The following is a 22277-nucleotide window of genomic DNA, read 5'->3' as shown; positions in this document are numbered from 1 at the left end:
GAATTATGTGAATTTTAGTCAAGATTTTTTTTCCTGAGTGTGTTTATTCCTCTTTAGGCATGACAAAAAAAACAATTTGATTGATTGTTTTTTTTTTTTAAATGAACCTGTTTTTCATGGAGTTACAAAAATGTCCACTCAGCTGGACACCATGTGTTTAATATTTTGAAGCAAAGAAACATGTATTTAAAACACAATATCAGAAAGTGATAAACTGTGTGAAAACTATGGAATAAGAACATTTTTAATGCAGCTAATCTGATGTTTTCTCACATTTGAACATACTCTAATACTAGTTCTTACTCACTTCATGGAGATAATATATAAATAAATAATATTTTAAAAAAAAAGGTATTTTGTGTAAGAAAACTGTTCATTACAGTCTAATAACAATTAGCAGTTGATTTACACTCTAACATGTTACTGCAGATCAGGTTTATTAAGAACAGGAAAGTTACAGTAATGGTCTGAATGTCAGTGTATTATTATGGGATGGTGCATAAGCGTCCACTGTGTCGGCTGATATGGAACTAAAACAACAAAACCCATGAATAAACAAGAGAACAGCTGGAGAAGAACTGTCCACTAGGGCTGTGCAATTAATTGAAATTCAATTACGATTTTGATTATTACACTCAACGATTACAAAAATTATGTAATCAAGAAAAAAACAATTATTAATTTTGAGTTGTTTTAATTCACGCACACGCAAGCTACCACGAGCTGCTGGGCCCCACCCCCCTCTAAGCTCCAGCTGCCAGCTAGCCAGCAGGTCCAGCCCACCAGGACAGATGTACCGAGTGGTCTGGAAAAATGGCAGGAGAACCACAGCAGAAGCGCTCGGTGAACAAAAAATCGGACCAATGGTCCTGTGTCTTACCGGCCAAATTCAAAGCTTTGGGAAATGTATCCAGATGCCATTTATTCTCCCCCAGTTCTGTGTATTTATTCTATTACAGAAATAGCCCATGTTTTGCTCATATTCCAATCAGATCTGGAAAAAATTCAAATTCCAACTTGATATCATTGATACTGATTTATTGGATCAATCCACTTCCTATCTCTTACAATGGGAAACTTTTTCAAAGTTGCACCAAATCCAGAATCAGATCCGGATCCAAATAATTTCAATCCCTTGTGTTGACATCATCATACAGAAGCTGTAGACCAAGTCTGAAGTCAATCAGAACTGGAGTTTGGGAGAAGAAGACGATTGAAATGTTTTCCCCATAAGAGCCCATGTTAAATTTTGCGTCAGTTCCAGATCCAGAAGAAGATCCTGATCAGCATGTGGACATTATGTTTGGGTCATCTCCCCATCAGGGCTGGACTGGAGACATTTACACTGGAGATCATTTATATTTACTGAGTTATTGCATCCATCCACTTCCTATCTCTAATAATGGGAACATTTTTCAAAGTGGCACCAAATCCAGAATCAGATCCGGATCCAAATAATTTCACTAACTTTTGTTGACATCATCATTAAGAAACTGTATACCAAGTTTGAAGTCATCACATATGAGCCAGAATGTGGAAACACAGTCATCTTCTACAACACTGATTCACCAGTATGCAGTTTGACAAATGACAGTGGTTGTAGACGCTTGATTTTACTTTGAGTTAACGATAAATTTTGCTGTAAAAGTGTTTTTTTTTCTTCATTTTTCTCTGTTTTGATATTAAAAACTTTTACATTTACTCTGAGCTTTGATTACCTGGACCTTTTATCACTGGATATTATAATAGATGGTGATAAATCACTTAGGAAAGGTTGAATGTTGAGAAAAATACTTAAATCTGATATTTATGATGATAATTATCAATATCAATGTATTTTGCTGAAAAATTCATTTTTTCTTCAGGTTTCTCTGTTCTGATATAATAATCTTTGAATTTATTCTGAGCTTTTATGAACATGATTTCCACTGAAAACTGCAAAATGCAGAAGATAATATTTTAATAAATGGAAGTAAAAGTAGAGAAAAGGGTAGCAAGATTTCCATTTTGAAGTCGCCATGAAAATAGTTCTAGGTCTTTAAGGGTTAAATGATGTATATATATATATATATATATATATATATATACACACACACACACACACACATACAGGAAAAAAACAAATGAATGGACAGACATTTTATTGCCACGCTTTATAAATAGATTTCTTACTTTTCATATGTAGCGGTGACAAAAAACGCGTAGACATGTGTGTGTTTATGATGTCGGATTTGGATGATGAGCTCTGGGATTCCCAGCCGGATGTGGTTCAGTAGCCATAGCAACGTGTGGTCATCTGTAGTGTCTGTGGAAGGAAAAGGAACAACAAAAATACATTGTGCATCAGTCCCACGTATCGCTGCACACAGGCGCTGCTGCCTCCTCCCACAGCGCTGGACTATTTATTCCTGAGCAGCAGCTGGAGGTTAAGTGTTACAATAACAAACACTCGAGAATGATGCTGCTCTGCTTTTTTTTCCATGAGTTCAAATATTCAAACTCGTATCAAGCATCATAATCCTCATCCTGATCATCAACAGTATTGAACTGTGGTGATTTGTGCTGTAGAAGATAATAGCTCAGACTATTATCTTCTGCTCAGTGGTGGATAGGGATCTGAATTGTCTCTAAATGATGCATAATGATCTGAAATCAACTGAAAAATAATTCAACTCAGTAACAGAACACAGATACTGTATCTATAGAAAGAAAATAGTAAAACAGACACATGCTTCCCCTTAAAAAACTAAATCAAAATGAAGTTATAAATTAAAATTTTGTGTCTCTTTAGAGCAGACGTGTCAAACTTATTTTAGTTCAGGGGCCACATCCTCCCAGTATGATCTGAAGTGGGCCGGACCAGTCAAATAATGACATAATAATCTATAAATAATGTCAACTCCAAACTTTCTCAATGAAAAGTGAATGAGAGAGAAAAAAAAACATTATGAAAATGTCCATATTTAGAAACAATCTATTAGCGTGAACAAACATGAAAAAACTGAAATGTATTAAGAAAAATAAGTGCAATTTTAATAATATCTTGTCTCAGTTCATCATTTACACATGTGCATTAAAACTTACAGATCACAGAGGATCTACACACACACAAAACATTTAGGAACAGTAACAACTGCATTATTGTATTACTGAAGTGCATGAAAAGGCATCAGATCTGATTATTAACAGTTATCAGATTTTCATGGTCATGGGAACAGGCTCAATGTGCATCATGAAGAACCTCCTGAAACCCAGCAATGCATTTCTGTCCTCTATAGGAGACAACAGTTTCACAGCTGTATTAAAAAAACAGAAAGAAAAAAAAAAAAAAAACGCTGTTGCAGAATGCAAAGGACATTCCATAAAAACTTTAAAATGGATCTGAAAACACTGTTGCTTTGTGGTGTTTCCAATAGAGGCAATTATTTCATGTAAAAAAGCCAAAACTTGTAATTTCCTGGGTCTCAGGAGGATAATGATCATTATCACTCTATGAAAACCTATGGAGATAATGATTATTAGGATAATAAATATAAACAAGTGTGTGTGTGTGTGTTCAAGTGCATGACCTGCAAACGTCATGAGGACATCACAGTTCTCCGTGGGCACCGTTTTCATCCACGACTTATGTGACATGATGTGTCTTCCAGCCTGAAGCAGCCGCTTTCCGAACAACTTATCTGAGACAGAGACACAGACAGAGTCACCTTTTCAAAGCCAAGCACAGTAAGAGCCAGTGACATTCCTAACATTTTCTGTAAAACCCTCTAAAAACCTTAGCCCTCAGCTCCAACACACACACACACACACACACTCAGATGTAAATGTCACGCCCCCTCTCCGACAACATGACACTGACAGAGCGAAGGCTGTCCTGTCACGATGCGAGGCCTCACATCGTCCACACTCTGTGGATTGTCAAACACACACTCAGCTCAGATCAGCTCAGCACATGTTCAGCAGATATCTGTGCATGTTGTGATAGTTTCATGGACGCCCACACATGGCAGGGTTCACCAGGAACACAGTCGTATATATACACCACACAGCCATGAATCCACTTCCTGTGTAGAATTACATTCTCTGTATTCCTGAAGGCAACACACACACACACACACACACACACATATATATATATACACACATACACACACACATTAAAAATAGCCCCAGAGTAGCAACACAGTAAAGACACATTACAGCAGCAGGACAGGGTACACAGTGTGGAAAACAGAATCAGAATACTTTATTAAGAAATAATTATGTTACGCTTCCTCAGTTCAAGTAGAATAGAAGTAGCAGGTAAACAAATAAATAAATAAATAGATAAACATGCGCTATTAACCTTCATATTATCCTTGGAGTCAATTTGACCCAATTAAATGTTTATCATTCAAAAAATAATAGCTGACTTTTTTTTTTTGCTTCATATTTCATGACTTTTCCTAATTTGATGGGGACGACTGATGACGCATGAAATGATCATGATGATATTTTGTCACTGTGCTGAACACATACTGCATGCACTGGTGTTCCTCTGGGGTCACTTTGAGCCCAAACTGGTTTATCTGTGGAAAACCTGGTCTGTGTGTGTGTGTGTGTGTGTGTGTGTGTGTGTGTGTGTGTGTGTGTGTGTGTGTGTAGGTGTGTGTGTGTGTGTGTGTGTGTGTGTGTAGGTGTGTGTGTGTGTGTGTACGTGTGTGTACGTGTGTGTGTGTGTGCGTACGTGTGTGTGTGTGTGTGTGTGTGCACGTGTGTGTGTGTGTGCGTACGTGTGTGTGTGTACGTGTGTGTGTGTGTGTGCGTACGTGTGTGTGTGTGTGCGTACGTGTGTGTGTGTGTGTGTGTGTGTGTGTGCACGTGTGCAGGTGCAGAGTTGATATTTTTGAGTTGATCGATACTAGGGGGAAAACAACTATTCCCACCAGAACTTCGATACTCCTGGTGGTGTGGACATGTGGGAAACAACTGGACCTGTCAACTCCAACATCAGGAAGCCGATGTAGTCTTTCCAACGACACATGCCTCCCCTTTAAACGATCATCTCAAGCACAATATTAATAATGATAATAATAAACAAAATGCCTGACACAAAAACTTGGGCAACAATTTTATGAAAATCATTTTCTGGATTTTCACATTGACCCCAAGAGTAAAATGTGTTATTAATATTTGAGGATAATAGGAGGGTTAAGGCCCAATTAGAACAGCAATTTGTACAATATGTACTAGACAATATATTATCAATATGGTAATTAAATAAAGTTAGATAAATAAATGTGTAAAAAAATATTGTTGTTTTTAAACTGATGTGGTTATAATGTGGAGAAGTAGAATACAGAGGAAAATATTAACTACAGTAAGGGACAGTTAAAATGTGGGTCGTTATAATAAAGTCATTAGGCCTTGAAAATGTGGGAAATTGGTTCAATACTGTAGCAACAATACGACTTATAAAAATAGATGCATATAAACTATAAAGTGTTGTGTCTTTCTGCTGTAAAAGTTCAGTGTGTGATATTTAGTGAAGTTTCAGGTTGGAGCAGACTGACTGAAAGCCCCTCTTAGCTATAGTACCTGCAAAAAACGTTAACCTTCCAGTATCCAGGTGAGCATATTATGCACACTTTGCACTTCATGTTATAAAAGGTCAGATTATTTTTCACAGTTTGCATATGTATGAATAATAGGACTTTCCTGAATCCTGTTAAATTTTAAACACTGGAGGTTTAATCAGCATACTGCTAATATCGACCAACTGATGATGACCAAAGTGCATATGTTAAAGAATTACATTGGAACTTTTTATTCATTTCTATTTCTTGTCATTGTCTGTCGTTCAGGTGATGAAAATCCAATTTATAAACCACATTTATCGTTCACAAAGTCAATACTTTAACTTAAAGCTGCGATATTTGATCTTTTTTTTTGCATCACTTGGTAAAACATCCAGGATTATCATTCTGTATACTGTAATTAACCTTCTGCATCTACACTTTGATTATACAAAATCTACCCCCGATGCTAATTTTTGTCTAATCACTAGCATTTTCAGACAAGTAGGAAGGTCAAATACATGACTGACAGGTGTAATTACCAATTACTGATCAGATTCCATCAGATGAGACCTGGACGTGTTTCTACAGTTCTGCTCTATGTCTTAAAAATGGAGGTCTGGAAAAGTGGCATCACTTTTCCATAAAAATGTGAACTCATAGCTGGTTTCAGATATTTTTATTTTGAAGCTTTATCATAGTATAGGTTTGAAATCCTCCGACTGGTACATTATGCTTCATTTTTAATATCAACGCAACAAATGCACATTCAGAAATAAACAGCACTGATAGAGTGAGAAAAGAGGAAGGAAAGAAGAAAAGAAAAGAACAATACAAAAAAATGCAAAACAAAAAATGTGAACTCATAGTTGACCTCTTTTCATGTTTAGTCTTTGATTTGGACAAAGAGGAGAGAGCTGCAGAGGGGAGGTGTGTGTTTCCAGATTCTGTTGTTTATCACCTTTAAGTCCAGCTCTTGCAGCTTTACACGCCTGCGTTATCTGCTCTGAAACTGGCTAACTTCCAAACGACCCCTGTGTACGTAACATATGTACACACTGTACCAGCCTGTCGACGTACCAGAGGTAACAGGCAGTTGTGTTCCATCAAACATTACATCTGCTCATCTTATAGATTTTTTACTCATTTCAAGTTCAGTGAAAACAAAGAGAGTAAAAACTACCTTCTCTGTGGCCACTTTTATTTTAAGAGCTTTAGCTGCAGGCAACAAAACCTAAGTGAAAACAAAATGTTCTACTGTTGGACTGTGAATTCACGGTTATATTTCCATCTGGGTTACTGGTTTTCACAAGGCTTTTGTGTTTCCAGACACTCTGAGTTTACATCTGCGCAGCAAGACACGCATGGGTCCAGTTCTGCTGTTTAGTTTGTTTGTTTTTCACAATATTTTTTAATTAAAGTTTAACAGATAAGACACAGAATAGGTAATCTATTACAACAAGTGCATTGTGTACAATGTAATAAAATATCAAGATTTAAATTAAGAAAAGTTTGAGTGCAACATAATTGTCTATGACTATTCTGATCACTGATCTGTTTATATCTGTAAATTATATTAATTTTCACCTATGTACGTGTATTTGTTTTTATTAGTGGTTTTTACATTCTGAGATCCAGGTCGGGTTGGTATGGGGGTCGTAATCGGTTCTGAGGGGGTTTATACTTTGTGTGTCACAAAATCTTGTATTATAAAATGTGAATTTCTTTCTTTCTTTTTGTATTGTACTTTTGGAGATGTACAATGAAAATTTAAAAAAAAAAAAAAAAGATCTAAATTAAGAAATTATCTGGACAAAATGGATGGAATGGATAATTAAATAAATGAAAAAATAAATAAATGTGCATTAAAAATGAAAATTAAAAAAATACTAACATAAAAAAATTTATGTGTTTTTCAAATGTACATAAAAATTTTAAATAAAGTAAAAATAAATAAATCAATCAATATTTTTAAAAACGTAAACACATAATATATCAAATATAAATAACATAAATAAATGAAATAATATAAAAACTTTTTTTTTTTTTTTTTTTTTTAAGTAAAAAGAAATAAAATTAGAAAAGTAAGCATCCTTCATCTTCTTCCAGCATTTGCTTTAAGTTTTGGAAATAATCAGTTAAAGGTTTCTGTATCTTTTCAAACTTTCGTTTTTTCGATTTAAATATACACGTTATTTTTTCGAGAGGAAGGTTCGTTCACATCTGTCTCAACCATCTGGTCTTTGAGTCTTTTTCTGCACTAGTTCAACACTTTTCTTGATCAAACTGAGGTCCAGGTTTGATTTATTATGTGAACAGCAGACTAATGAACACAGTTACACACATGCAATAATAAAGGCAGACAAAGGCAACATGGAATACTGCTAATTACATGTATTCTGTTATTAAGGGCGACATAAAAGTATCCCCGAGTGTACGTTCATTGAAGGGTGGAAACCATGACGTCATGGAGGAACTGCATGAACCGCAGTCCCAGGGTTCAGATGAACTAGCGACACCTTCATCACTCACTGACCCGTCCCAGTCTCGAATTCTCGCGGACACTTGAGAAAAGCATCTGTGCAAATAGTTTAAACAGGACTAAGCTGCTCTGTATCGAGTGTAAACCCCGGACCCGGCTCAGCTGTCAGAGGCCAGTTTGTGAAAAATGTTCCTGGGGTCCTGAATAATAACGACAGCAGCCTGGAGAGAACGCCGGTCCCACAACAGGCTGCGATCAGCGAGGCGTGGGGCGTCGGAGGAATCGGGAAGTGGGACAGTTTCCAGAGATGACACATAAGTGCGTCTACGACCGCAGCTTTTATGGCTTATTACAGCGTCTGTTGAGCTCCAAGTGTCAGAAAGCAGAGGAAATAAAAACCCCTTCATGGCTGCAGGGACGAAAGCCCAAAATATGAAAAACAACCCTCAGTGTCACGTTACATGTGAGGCTGCTGTGCATCCTGCTGCTGCTGCTTTAGGTATTGCTTACATAGTAACAAAAGCAAATACACAAACAAAAAGGTCAAGGCTGATGGAAGCTCTATTTAATCTACCCATGATATCATCACCACGGCTGTAGCATGATGCTGTAAATCACACAGTACCTCTGTTTGTGGATCCAGTGAAACACCTGTCACATAAAAACATCATTGTGCTGCTGCTCTGTCTGTGTGCGTCCTCTCACCTCCTGAAACAAACTAATGACAGAGAACCAGAGGTGGGGGGGGGGTTCCCAGAATTAAGCCAGGGATGCTTTCTAGGTAATATTTATATTTTCAGCGCTTGTGCATAGAGGGCAAATCTGCAACATGAACCAACATCACTAATAAAAAATAGTTCTAAGGTCCCTGAATCTCAGCGGTACGTTCCATCAAGAATCAATAACAAGCTGTGAGGTTGTCAGGTTCTGTCTCTATTAAGGATTAGGGATGCAAATTATCGATTAATTGATTAATCGTTAGTTGACTGCCCTTGTCGATCGATTAATGATTAATTGATAAGCGGTGATTTTCCTGAGAACCTGAATGTCTTTTTCAATATGGTACTATAAGAATAAAATAAGATACTGTAAGAATTTTTATACATATATATATATATATATATATATATATATATATATATATATATAGTGTATATTGTTTATACACTTCATGAATAAAGCATGTCATATTCCTTAATGATTGATTTATTGAACCATTGGATACAGTCAGTGTTTCCTGTGGAATTCATCTGTTGATGTGGCGGTCTGTAATGGGGGGGGGGGCTCACGCAGTTCGGTTGGGGAATGCGTACATGTTGGTTGGATCCCCATTACTCCTCCGCCGCGTACCTGCTGTACTTAACTGCGAGTGTCACGCTTGTATCAGAGTACTTTTACGAGTACAAGTACAAGTACACACACTGAGTATCGGACCCAATACCCGATACTGGTATCAGTGCATCCCTATGACACACTTACACTTTCTGAGATTGTATATTACTTACTAAGAACATGTTCCTTTTAATTTAATGTCACTTGGAATTGAATTTCAGTCCAACTTTCCCAAAACTAGAAGTGAAGAAAAAAAAAAATCAATAAGGATAAGGAAGCATTTTTCATCAAATTTAACTGAAGGGTTTTATGACATAAAATATGGGTTTGTTTGTTCTAGAGTTTGAAAATCTATTCAGTGTTGTTCCCTCCAATATTTATGAAAATAGAGCTTCCACTGTCAAATAATATCAGTAGTCTGTGCACAAATGGATTAGCATTATGTACACACACTTCTATGCATTTATGACAACTTTTTTTTGACAAAAATGGCCACTCATTTGACCCCCTAAGGAAATTTTAGCCAATTTATTAAAATTTAACACCAATCGGTACTTTATTTTTATATTAATAGCCTTTAAAGGATCCTGCTCATCCTGCTGCTCTTTTTTAAATCTTCACAGTCGAGGTTCTCATGTTAAAAATGTTAAATAACGTCAATAAAGTCAAAAGAAATCAGATCAGTAGGTTTTTACTCCTCAAATTCCAGGTGTATGCATTTGTGTTTCTGAGTCAACAGGCTGTATTTGGCTGAAGATGAAATCCTCTGCCCTGATAAAACAAAAAGTATTGCATTCATGAGCCGGTTCGTACAAACACGGTCGGACTAGCTCTACTGTTCCAGAGTCTGTGTGCACTTACAGAGCGGCTGGGACAACCTTATCTGGTTCCACGCTGTTCTAACCCCGCCAAGAACATTTTCAAACATCACGACAGGACAAACAGGAAACGCAGTGAGGTCTGTTTTCCTCTTCGATGTGGAGCCGTACTCCAAGACACCAAAATGTGACCGTCCGCCTCACTGTGCTGTAGACGAAACGCTGCAGGCAGGCCAGCGACATGACAACAATTCTAATGAGCCCTGTATTCAGCACTGAGGCCAACACACACACACACACACACAGGAACACACACACACACACACACACACACACACACACACACAGGAACACACACACACACAGGAACACACACACACACACAGGAACACACACATACACACACACACAGGAACACACACACACAGGAACACACACACACACACACACACAGGAACACACACACACACACACAGGAACACACACATACACACACACACAGGAACACACACACACAGGAACACACACACACAGGAACACACACACACACACACACACAGGAACACACACACACACACACACAGGAACACACACATACACACACACACAGGAACACACACACACAGGAACACACACACACACAGGAACACACACACACAGGAACACACACACACACAGGAACACACACACACACACACACACACAGGAACACACACATACACACACACACACACACACACACACAGGAACACACACACACACAGGAACACACACACACAGGAACACACACACACACACACACACACAGGAACACACACACAGGAACACACACACAGGAACACACACACACAGGAACACACACACAGGAACACACACACACACACACACAGGAACACACACACACAGGAACACACACACACACACACACACAGGAACACACACACAGGAACACACACACACACACACAGGAACACACACAGGAACACACACACACACAGGAACACACACACACACACACAGGAACACACACACACACACACACACAGGAACACACACACACACACAGGAACACACACACACACACACAGGAACACACACACACACACAGGAACACACACACACACACACAGGAACACACACACACACACACAGGAACACACACACACACAGGAACACACACACACACACACACAGGAACACACACACACACAGGAACACACACACACACACACAGGAACACACACACACACACACACACACACACACAGGAACACGCACACACACACTGGAACAGCCAACAGGGGGCATTCATTTTAACTCGTATGTATTTGTGTTTGTTATTTAACTGAACATTTACAGTTTATGTGGAGATGTTCCTGTCATGATAAAGAACGGAACGGAACAGAATAGAATAGAGTAGAATCAAACTGAGTAGAGTAGAACAGAACAGAACAGAACAGTAGAACAGAGTAGAATAGAATAGAACAGAAAATTAGACCAGAACAGAACAGAATAAGATAGAACAGAATAGAATAGAATAGAATAGAATAAGATAGAACAGAATAGAATAGAACAGACTAGAACAGAACAGAGTACAACAGAATAGAATAGAATAGAATAGAGTATAGTAGAATCGAACTGAATAGAGTAGAACAGAGTAGAACATTAGAACAGAACAGAATAGAACAGAATGTAATCGAATAGAGTAGAACGCAACAGAACAGACTAGAATAGAATCAAATTGAATAGAGTAGAACAAAACAGACTAGACAGAATAGAATAGAATAGAACAAAACAGAACAGAACATAATAGAATACAATAGAAAAGAGTAGAGTAGAATCAAATTGAATAGAGTAGAACACAACAGAATAGAATTGAATCGAACAGAGTAGAACAGAACGGAAAATTAGAACAGAACAGAATAGAACTGAATCAAATAGAGTAGAACACAACAGAACAGTACAGAATAGAATAGAATAGAATAGAATAGAATAGAATAGAATAGAATAGAATAGATTTTATTGTCACTGTGTATTAAATGAAATGTGGAGTACTACTCCAGTCAGTGCAACAATATGAACAAAAAAAAACAATAAGTCAGAAAGTAAGAGTAGAACAAATATAAAATTACAAAAACTAAAAAATATCTATATATAGAAGATAAAATTTTCTAAAAAGTAAAATAAGAATAGAACTAAAGTAGAATAAAACAGAAGCTATGAATAGACACCATGAACCGTATATTAACTGTGTGTATGTGTGAATGAGGGCAGCGCTGTCCTAAATGAACAGCCTTTTATTAGGATACTGTTCAGACACAGGCCTTTTCAGGGTCACCATTAATTGAAATATTGACACCCCCTTACATTCGATCAGTCATATTGATCCCGAATCAATAGCCATTATTTACACTAGCATTTTTCTCATTTGCTTCTTGTTATCTCCGTCTCCCTGATGATTTAACCACAGTCATCAATTTGCAGCGCTGACACAGTTTTACCTCATTATTTTGCTTCATTAACGAGCGGGAGCGTTAAAGATATGTACGACGCATGCATCAAACGTCTACGTGCTGAAAAGGTTGAGACTAATTCAGGTTTAAGGTTGAAAATGTAGTGTTTGGAAGCAACTGAACATCTGCGTCAGTAGTACCTGCCATGTTGATTCCCATCAGTGAATAAAAGCTTTAATTGCTGTTTTTTTGGGGTTTTTTGCAGTGTTCATCTGTTTGGTTGCATTGTTCCATAAATTTGCATGATCGAATGTTTGTGATAAAAGGCTGAGAGGCTTTAAAACAGTACACTTATACGTACTATTGATTCCCTGGAAAAGACAAAACATCAAAATGGGCCAAATATTATTTCAAAACATGATATTAATGCTTAATTTCACATTCAGTGCATCCCTAGTCTCACTTTCACTGAAAAACACAATTAAACAGAAGTAAATTGTCCTGTATTGAGCAAAATAATCTTCCAATGGAGTAAGTACAATTGGTTTTCTTACAATTAAAGTAAAAGACCCCACTCCGAAAGACCATAATGAACCTAAAGAAACAAAATACCAACAATTTAGCCTGTTGTGCTTATTGCAGGCAGAAAAAAACACAGTTATTTTAAAATAGCAGCTGTGCAAGTGGTCACTGTTAAAATAAAAAGGAAATACTATTGTTGTATCAGGTTAGTGGTTAAATATGGTTCAGTATTACAGGGTGGGGAAGCAAAATTTACAATATTTTGAGGCAGGGATTGACAGACAGTGTATGACCAATTAGTTTATTGAAAGTCATGAGAATTTATTTGCCACAAGACAATTTCCATAATAGAAAATGTTTTTATTCTGTGTGTCCTCCTTCTTTCTCAATAACTGCCTTCACACGCTTCCTGAAACTTGCACAAGTGTTCCTCAAATATTGGGGTGACAACTTCTCCCATTCTTCTTTAATAGTATCTTTAAGAAAGTGGACATTGCTGTGTGATGTTCTATTGGTAGCATGTTCTAAAACGCCCCAAACAGCAGAATCCAGAGGGTTTAGATCTGGGCTAGAAGGCGGCCATAAACATGATTCCCAAAAATTGCTAAAGTTGGATTTGTTGCTGTTGTCAACAAGTGCTTTGGTGTTCTTGTGTAAGAGTTTAACTTCAAATCATATTTTACTGCATTTCTAACGCTCTTGTTGTCTACCTCAGGTTCAGTTGCCATTTTTCTCATGGATTTGGTTGGATCCTTTAGGATTTTGGATTTGAGAGCTTTAATAGAAGCTTTGGTACGTTTTTTGTTGCTTCCTCCACTTCCAGACTTTCTGGTAATAGTTTTGCTCATAGTCATTCTCTTCTTTCCATTATAAACAGTCTTTATGGACACTCCAACTATTTTGGAAATCTCCTTTGGTGTGACGAGTGCATTCAGCAAATCACACACTCTTTGACGTTTGCTTTCCTGATTACTCATATGGGCAAAAGTTTGTGAAAAGGTATGGATAATAGTGTTAGGTATGATTATGACATCAGTATATGTTTGGTTTCAAAACAACTGACGTAGTGCCTGCTGAGAAAAAACAACTAAATGTTCAGTGTACATTTTGCTTCCCCACCCTGTATAATACACAGGCTTCACATTAAGGCCTAAATGACGATTTTACTTCTATGGAAATTCTCTTTTTTTGTTTTTCTAATGTTTAGATTGATTTTGTTGTTTTCTAGTTCCGTCTCAAAGGCCCAGAACAGTGTTTTTAGACGCCTCAGTCTGTATTGATTGTGTTCAGGTCTTTCATATGAACCAGATTTTACATTTTCTGTGACTGAAAATGGATAAATTTACTAATATGCCTGAAAAGATGCAACTAAAATTAGTTTTTTTTTACTGTGATACAACCTCAGGTAATTTTGATTTATTTATTTATTTTTAGTAAGACTGTTTTTTGCTCATCTGACCTTACCGAGTTAAAACCCTTTATTCTAATATTATGTAACATGTCTTTCAAAGTATTTATATGTATTTCATTAACTGACCATGTATATGTGCCCCCCCCCAAAAAAAAAGTATTATCAACTGAACAAATCCAAACAGTCCAACAAATCTGTGTTCATAAATGACATACATTCACTACAGAGCCTGGGAAAAACCAAATGAGACAAAAAACAGATTAAGTCCACTTTATCTGACTTTATAAAACATATGAATATGATTAGAGGTTCAGAACTCATTTAGTTTGGTCTCACACTTTAAGGGTTAACACTAAATTAATCGTTTTGGGGCAAATTAAAGGTCAGTGTATCCTTTGATAAGTGGATTTTCTTTTCAGAAACAAAACAAAAACTAGTGGTTAATTGATTTTGTTTTAAAATAGAAGAATTAAAATTGAATTTCAAGGCCTTTTTCTTTGTCAGAGTCAAGGATCTTAAACTGTAATGTCTGTAAAATGTCATTTATCCTCCTCAGACCCAGCTATGGGTTTTCTGCCCACATTTGTGGACAAGAGTTTCACAACTTTATACAAAAAAAAAAAAAAAAAAAGAAAAGAAAAGAAACCTGTCCACAGCAAATGACATTCCATAAAAACTTTTAAAACTGCATCTGAAAAAACTGTTGCATCATGATGTTTCCAATATAGGTGCTTATTTAATTAAAAAAAAAAAAAAAAAGCTTGTACTTTGCCGACATTTCCTGGGTCTTAGGAGGTTAAGTGTTAAGTATTAATTTTGTGCTATAGCATTAGATCCTGTTCTGATCAAATAGAAATGTGTTTAGTATATATCCATATTTCTGGTGTAATTCAATTCTTCCAGGAAATAATTATTTAAAAAAAGAAACAAAACAAAACAAAAAAAACTGCCTTGTTAACAGTATCATGATATATCATGATATCCTGCTGAGACCCAGCAATGCATTTTTGTCCTCTGTAGGGGACAAGAGTTTCACAGCTTAACTGTCCACTGCAAAGGACATTCCATAAATAAATAAATAAAAATCTGAAAAACTGTTGCATTATGCTTTTTCCAATCATGACAATTATTTAATGTAAAAAAGCCAAAACATTTACTTTCCTAGGTCTCAGGAGGATATATTGTATCATGATATGAGTATTGTGATTTGTATCGTATCACCAGATTTTTGCCAATACACAGCCCTAGTCACAAGCAATGGCTGAGAGGGATTATTACAGTCCTTAGCTGTTGTTTTTTTTAGTAAAATACAGGGATGTAATGATTACTGGTATAACGATACACCGCAGTAAAATTCCTGACGGTTAGTGTTACCGTTTAAATTCTAATTTTCATGATAACTGTGTTTGATTACAGCACTTTGAAAACTACTGGTACTGCTCATTTCCTGGAGAAGCAGCAGCACTCCAGGCACTATATCTCTCTCTCTCTCTCTCTCTCTCTCTCTCTCTCTCTCTCTCTCTCTCTCTCTCTCTCTCTCTCTCTCTCTCTCTCTCTCTCTCTCTCTCTCTCTCTCTCTCTCTCTCTCTCTCTCTCTCTCTCTCTCTCTCTCTCTCTCTCTCTCTCTCTCTCTCTCTCTCTCTCTCTGAAAAAGAAACTCAACAACTCAAACTTGATCTGGAAAATGGTCAAACAGTGTCCATAAGGTTCCATCTTTAATGCACATTTGTATATTTGATTGTTTACATGTTAATATTTTAATGTTTCTGCCAACAGAAAGTACATTGTGGCTATTATTTAATTTTATTTTTTTAAATATTTATTTAATTTTCAAAATATAACTTGGTTACATTATTTCAGTGTGTGTATTAGTACTTTTTGAACATTTTGAGCACAATTTCAACAATATCGCGATAATAATGATAACCGTGATAATTTGGGTCACAACAACCGTGATATGAAATTTTCCTATCATTACATCCCACGTAAAATATTACATACTTTGACTTTAATCCTCCCAGAAACCAGAGTTTTCTTCTCAACGCACCATATTATTTTATTTTTCCAATGGTAAATCTTCATATGGAAATACAAACCCATGTGAAAAACGCATCTCGTGTGGTTTCTGTTAGCAAAAATATGGAATTTGTGCGCTTAAAGCCACCTTTTGGTCCTGTAACAGAAACCAGGTCAGTGGTGAGCGGGTTGGCCCAGGACTTGCAGCGACACATCTAAAGCCTGTATTACTCACAGGCTTCACAGCGAGATGAGTGCTGGGGCTAATGCTTATCAGACAGCAGCCAGGCAGGCGGAACAGGCAGGGTGTCTTTCTGTGATCTGAGTCGCTCTCTGCATTTCTGAGAGCTGTTTGTGTGTTTTTGTTCGTGCAGGTGTTGTTTGTCTGCGTTCCTGCCTGGGAGGCTGAGATACTGTATGAAGCGCCAGATTAATAGTGTGTAAGTCAGTTATGAAACTCCAGCGAATCAGTCAAAACGAAGGTCACAGACACTTAAGGAAAGACTGGGCCGTGCGTTTGCAGTCAGTTTGTCATTAACTGCAGTCATTATGCTCAGGAGAAGTACGGGTATTTCCTGCTGCATCTTCAAATAGCCCTGACAAAACTCTGTCAGGATTACTAAATATTTATTACAGTTGGGAATGGGACTTGAGGCAGTAATATTGTTGACTTTATAAGGTGATATATTGTATTTCACACTGAGCGGAGTGCATAGTGTGAGTGATATTACTTTGGTTCCTGAGTCAGACTGAAAAATCTCATAAATAAAGTACTACTGAGATGCAATAAACATATATCCCTGCATCTGTCATCATAAATAAAAGGCCCTCACTCATATTCTACAGGACGTTGGCTTCCTCTGGCCTTAACCAAAACAAACACCATATATCAGACGAATTTTAAGACTGAAAAATCATTTTAATGCGATTTCGTTGCATTAATGTGATGTTATCTGTTGAAGAATTAGTAGGGGTGTTTCTCTTGATGTTATTTTCTCTATATAGATCATTTAAAAAACATATTTTATTTGTGTTGTTGGGGTATATTTGTGCTTTTGGGCCACAGGGACACATTTCCTGTTCAATAACAATGCTCTGTGTTTAAACTAAATCACTTATGTCCATGTTTAATACATGTATGAATAGGTCTCAGTATGTACTTTCACATGACACATGTTATAATTTCCAGAAATAAAATTTAGGGGTAAAAATACACAAAATTAACATCTTTTTTTTTTCACTTTACGTAAATGTACAAAACATGCTGTTCTCATAAGAAACTGATCCTAAATGAAACAGAGGGCTTTAGCTCTAATGTTAAGCTACAAATGTGATCAATATTGGATAAAAATATTTAAATAATAAGTTTTTATGAACACAAATATGTTGTGACATGGGGACAGCAGTTTGTACCTTTGTTTAGTATCAGAATAAAAGACTTTGCTGGAACTAAAACACTACAAATATGCTAATAAACTTTTATTGAACTTACATATTACAACTGAGGTGATGTACAGCCACTGAAAAAATGATTAGACCATCAAAAGTCATCAAAAACAATGGTTATGCAATCAAGTCCTAACTCCTGTGTGTATCATTTGACTAAAACAGACAGAAAAGAAAACATGGAATGAATAAAAGCACTGTTTTTGTCAGTACAATGACATAGATATTGATGGAAGAACTGAAGTGATTTTGGTTTTTATCAAGAAAACATGTTAAATGGATAGATATCAGCTCTGAAATTAAACTACTATGAGCTTTTTTTGTTATCATTATATTTGTCCAAACAAATGGACCTTTAGTTGGACCAGGCAATAAAATGAACAAGAAACTGAAGAAAACAAGGGGTGATCATTTTTTCTGTGACTGTATGCAGATAATAACAGAGTGTATTTGACTAATAACTGGATTGTATATAATCTTTCTATATTCTTGTACTGTTGAATAACTAGTTCCTATAGATTCACAGACTTAAAATATCACTGATACAAGCAAGAAAAAAATATTATTATTAAAGTTAAGAGTGAATTTACATATTTTAGTCTTTTGTAGGTTTCATTTTATTATATCTTTTTTATTATTATATCTTTAAACTTTATCTTTTTTATGATTATATCTTTAAACATAATTTAATCCTTTTTAGGTTTCCTTTTTACCCCTCGGCTAACATCTGGCCAAAGGGGTGTTGTAATGGTTTTGTCGTCTGTCTGTCCATTCGACGACATAATCGCATTATCTGAAGAATGCATTGAAATATCTGCACCACATTTATACTGTGGATGCATCTGTGCATGGAGCAGAAGCCTACTGAAAATGTGTGACCTGGACCTACTTTTTCAAGGTCAAATGGCCTCGTGCAGTTATAATATCTGAATTCTTTTAAATATAAATATGTATGTAATAAGTTTTACACAAAGACAATCTAATCTAAATTATAGGCCAGTAAATTTCAACAGAATCTTACACTAGATTTGGTCGAGGGGGATTAAAAGTGTGCAGCACGTTATGTGTGTAATTTTATATTTGTTCTATTCTTATTTTCTGACGTATTGGTTTTTATTCATATTGTTGCACTGACTGGAACAGTACTTGTAATTTCATTTAACACACAGTGAGAATAAAGTCTATTCTATTCTGTTTTTTTCTATTCTGCTCCATGCTACTCTATTCTGTTCCGTTCTACTCTATTCAGTTGTACTCTACTTTGTTCTGTTCTGTTCTATTAAGTATAATGACAGGAACATCTCCACATAAACTGTAAATTTAATTCAATACCTAATTTCATTGCACACACAATGAAAATAAAAAGGCCAAGGGAAGGTTAACATCTACAGCAAGAAATACATTTAAAATCACCTTTTGAAGACATATATTTTGAAAGTATATTACTTCTAGTGTCCAGCACAAGTTTTATTTTTTTAGAAAAATGTTTTAAAAATACTTAGATGGCATTATATTCAGCACGTTATGTTATACTGATTATATCTTTATGTCTTTTTTTCTGCAAGTGATACTGAAATTTTGTAAACAGTTCCATAAAAAATAGTTCTTAAGCTAAAAAAAAAATACGCCTGTTTGAGAAATGACAGGTGAAACTTGTAATTTTTGACACTGATGTTCACTTTTCCTTGACCTGGCCTTTTTATGAAAGAATACATTAGAGCACAGACTAAGAAAAAAATGGCAGAAAACAAGGAAATGACACGGAAGGCCACCAGGATGAGGAATCGATACCCAGATGTTTATGGTCCCTAAACGAGCAGGCTGTTACAGGTAATGTAGTAATTAACAAGGGAATAATAAAGAAGCACAATAACATCTGGGCGCAGAAGCAGCATCCTCAACAAATTCACGCAACAACAAATTACAGCGCGCTAATAAATGTCAGCACTGTCGTCTTCAGAGCTTCAGGATATTCAAAAATGTTTTTGGTAGAATACACATTCATCAGAGTATAAAACAGACCAACCTTTAGAGGCACTTTGTGGAGAAAGCTGTATTTTCTGTTAATTTCTTTAGTGATTAGCTCTAAGTGTTTTCCATCCAAGTGTCTGACTGCTGCTGTAAACTTTATATTTTATTTACCTTCTACCAAACAAACGCCCTGGTGTAGCTCTAGCAGATGTAAAGCACTTTAACAGTTACAGACACAATATTTTCCTGTTCTCTAATTCCAGTATGTTCTAGTTAGTACATGAGTGTCTATTTCATTTACATTCAGGGGCTACATGCAGCCCAGTAAGATCCCAAGTGGGCCGGACCAGTAAAATAATACTACAAATAACCTATAAATACTATAAGTAATATCAGCTCCTAACATTTCTCATGTTTTAGCGCAGTGTTTTCCACCTTGGGGTCGGGCCCCCATGTGGGGTCACCTGGAATTCAAATGGGGTCGTCTGAAATTTCTAGTAATTGATAAAAATAAAAAATATATATTTACTAATAAAAAATATATGGTGAGTTGACAGAGACAATCCCAATCCATAAAAGACATGAAAAACTGAAGCTGAAACTGCAGCACTGTGGTTCTGTTTCTGTGTCAAATGTTCATTGTGGTCAGTTTCAGATGCTGCAGCTCTTTCATAATTCATAGTTTCAGTTCTTGTTTGTTCAGTATTAATTGTCCTCCTTGTAAATCACAGCTGGACTGACTGGACAGATCCTGACCAAGGAAAATCACATTCTCCCTTTGTGCAGTAATCTGCACCTGGATTTACTGCCTCTGTCCACAATAATATACATTATATAGACTAAACGTCATCTAAAATTAACATTTATTTGCAACATAGTATAACAAACTATTACATGATCAAAAACAAATTAATTTTAGCAAAAAAAAAAAAAAAGTCTCTGTTTTCAATGTCTGGAGTCGCCAGAAATTTGTGATGTTAAAATGGGGTCATGAGCCAAAAAAGGTTGGAAACCACTGGTTTAGTGTAAAAAAAAAAAAAAAAAAATTACATGAAGGAAATTAAGGAAAATGTTAACAGCTACAAACTATCAAAAAATGTGAATAACATGAACAATGTGGAAAAGAAAAATAAGTGCAATTTTAACAATATTATGTCTGAGTTTATCATTTACACATGTGTATTACAACTTACAGATCACAGTGGATCTACAAAGACACAAAACATTTAGGAACTGGCAGAATACTGGTAAAATTACACACAAACACTTTGTTGTTCATAATTTTTGCGGAAGAACAGTTTGTAAACATAAGCATTTCCATGTAATTGTCCTTTTTTACACTAAAACAAAGAGAAGATTTGCATCTGTCATTGTTTATAGGTCATTGTGTTAGTATTTTACTGCTCTGACCCACTTGAGATCATATTGGTCTGTATGTGGAACCTGAAATACAATTATTTTGACAATGCTGATTGTTAATATCTTCAGTCTAATTTTTGCATTTCACAAGTTCATCATGTTTGACACTCCTTTTCTAGTATATCAGTGACAATGTGTTAACTAAGAATCCAGTCACAAGACAAAGACGTGTTTGCAGAGTCACTGCAAATGGTTTGTAATTACAGGCGTCATCAGGTGACATCCTGTTATTCATGCAACATTAAAATGAAAAACTACACACTTCATTCATGGTGACTTCCTGCTGCTGTGACTATTTGGCATCGTAGATAAATACTGTCTATTTGAAGAGTTCCAACAATGTATTAACCTACTTTTCAACATCAGATGAAAGTTTATTCTGCCTGTCAGCTGATGTAAGTAGGGCAGTAATAACCTTCAAGATATGTACAAAGAGCAAAACAATCAAATCTAATTAATTAATTAATTGATACTTCAATAAATATAGTTTGGTTAAAGACACAGACTTCAGATTTTGTGAGTATAATAATTCCAATGATAATTGTTTTTACAGTAAACCTGGTTATACACGAGCAATATGCATTTGAAATACAGAGGTGATTTTGTCTTCTTTCCCTTTTGTTTTGCTTCATAAAAACTCAAAAAGTTGTATTTCTTTTAGACAAATATTTGGACAGCACAATAGTACCACAACATGAGAAATAAATACCAACATTTGAAGGATACGACGTACTTCAGTAGGAACAACACCACGACAAAAGTTCTCTGAAGAAAAAACCTTTTCACAATTTTCACCAAGCTATGAACTGGCAAATATGCAACTTTGGATCTTCTACAAAAATTAAAGACATT

At 36.0% G+C, this 22277-nt stretch overlaps 1 protein-coding gene across 2 annotated transcripts in view; it reads right to left on the bottom strand.

The window, feature by feature from the left end:
- Positions 1-22277, bottom strand: part of ano8b (anoctamin 8b) — a 131417-nt gene that overhangs the window by 60155 nt on the left and 48985 nt on the right. For both annotated transcript variants that reach the window (XM_030132953.1, XM_030132955.1), the window contains exons 2-3: positions 3570-3680; positions 2173-2305 (exon numbers count right to left, since the gene is read on the bottom strand). In XM_030132953.1, coding sequence (XP_029988813.1) covers positions 2173-2305; positions 3570-3680 — 244 coding nt within the window. The remainder of the gene's footprint in view (positions 1-2172; positions 2306-3569; positions 3681-22277) is intronic.

This window comes from Sphaeramia orbicularis, chromosome 4 (genome assembly GCF_902148855.1).
Source record: "Sphaeramia orbicularis chromosome 4, fSphaOr1.1, whole genome shotgun sequence".
Taxonomy (NCBI): Eukaryota; Metazoa; Chordata; class Actinopteri; order Kurtiformes; family Apogonidae; genus Sphaeramia; species Sphaeramia orbicularis.
This window is presented reverse-complemented; position numbering and strand designations above follow the sequence as displayed.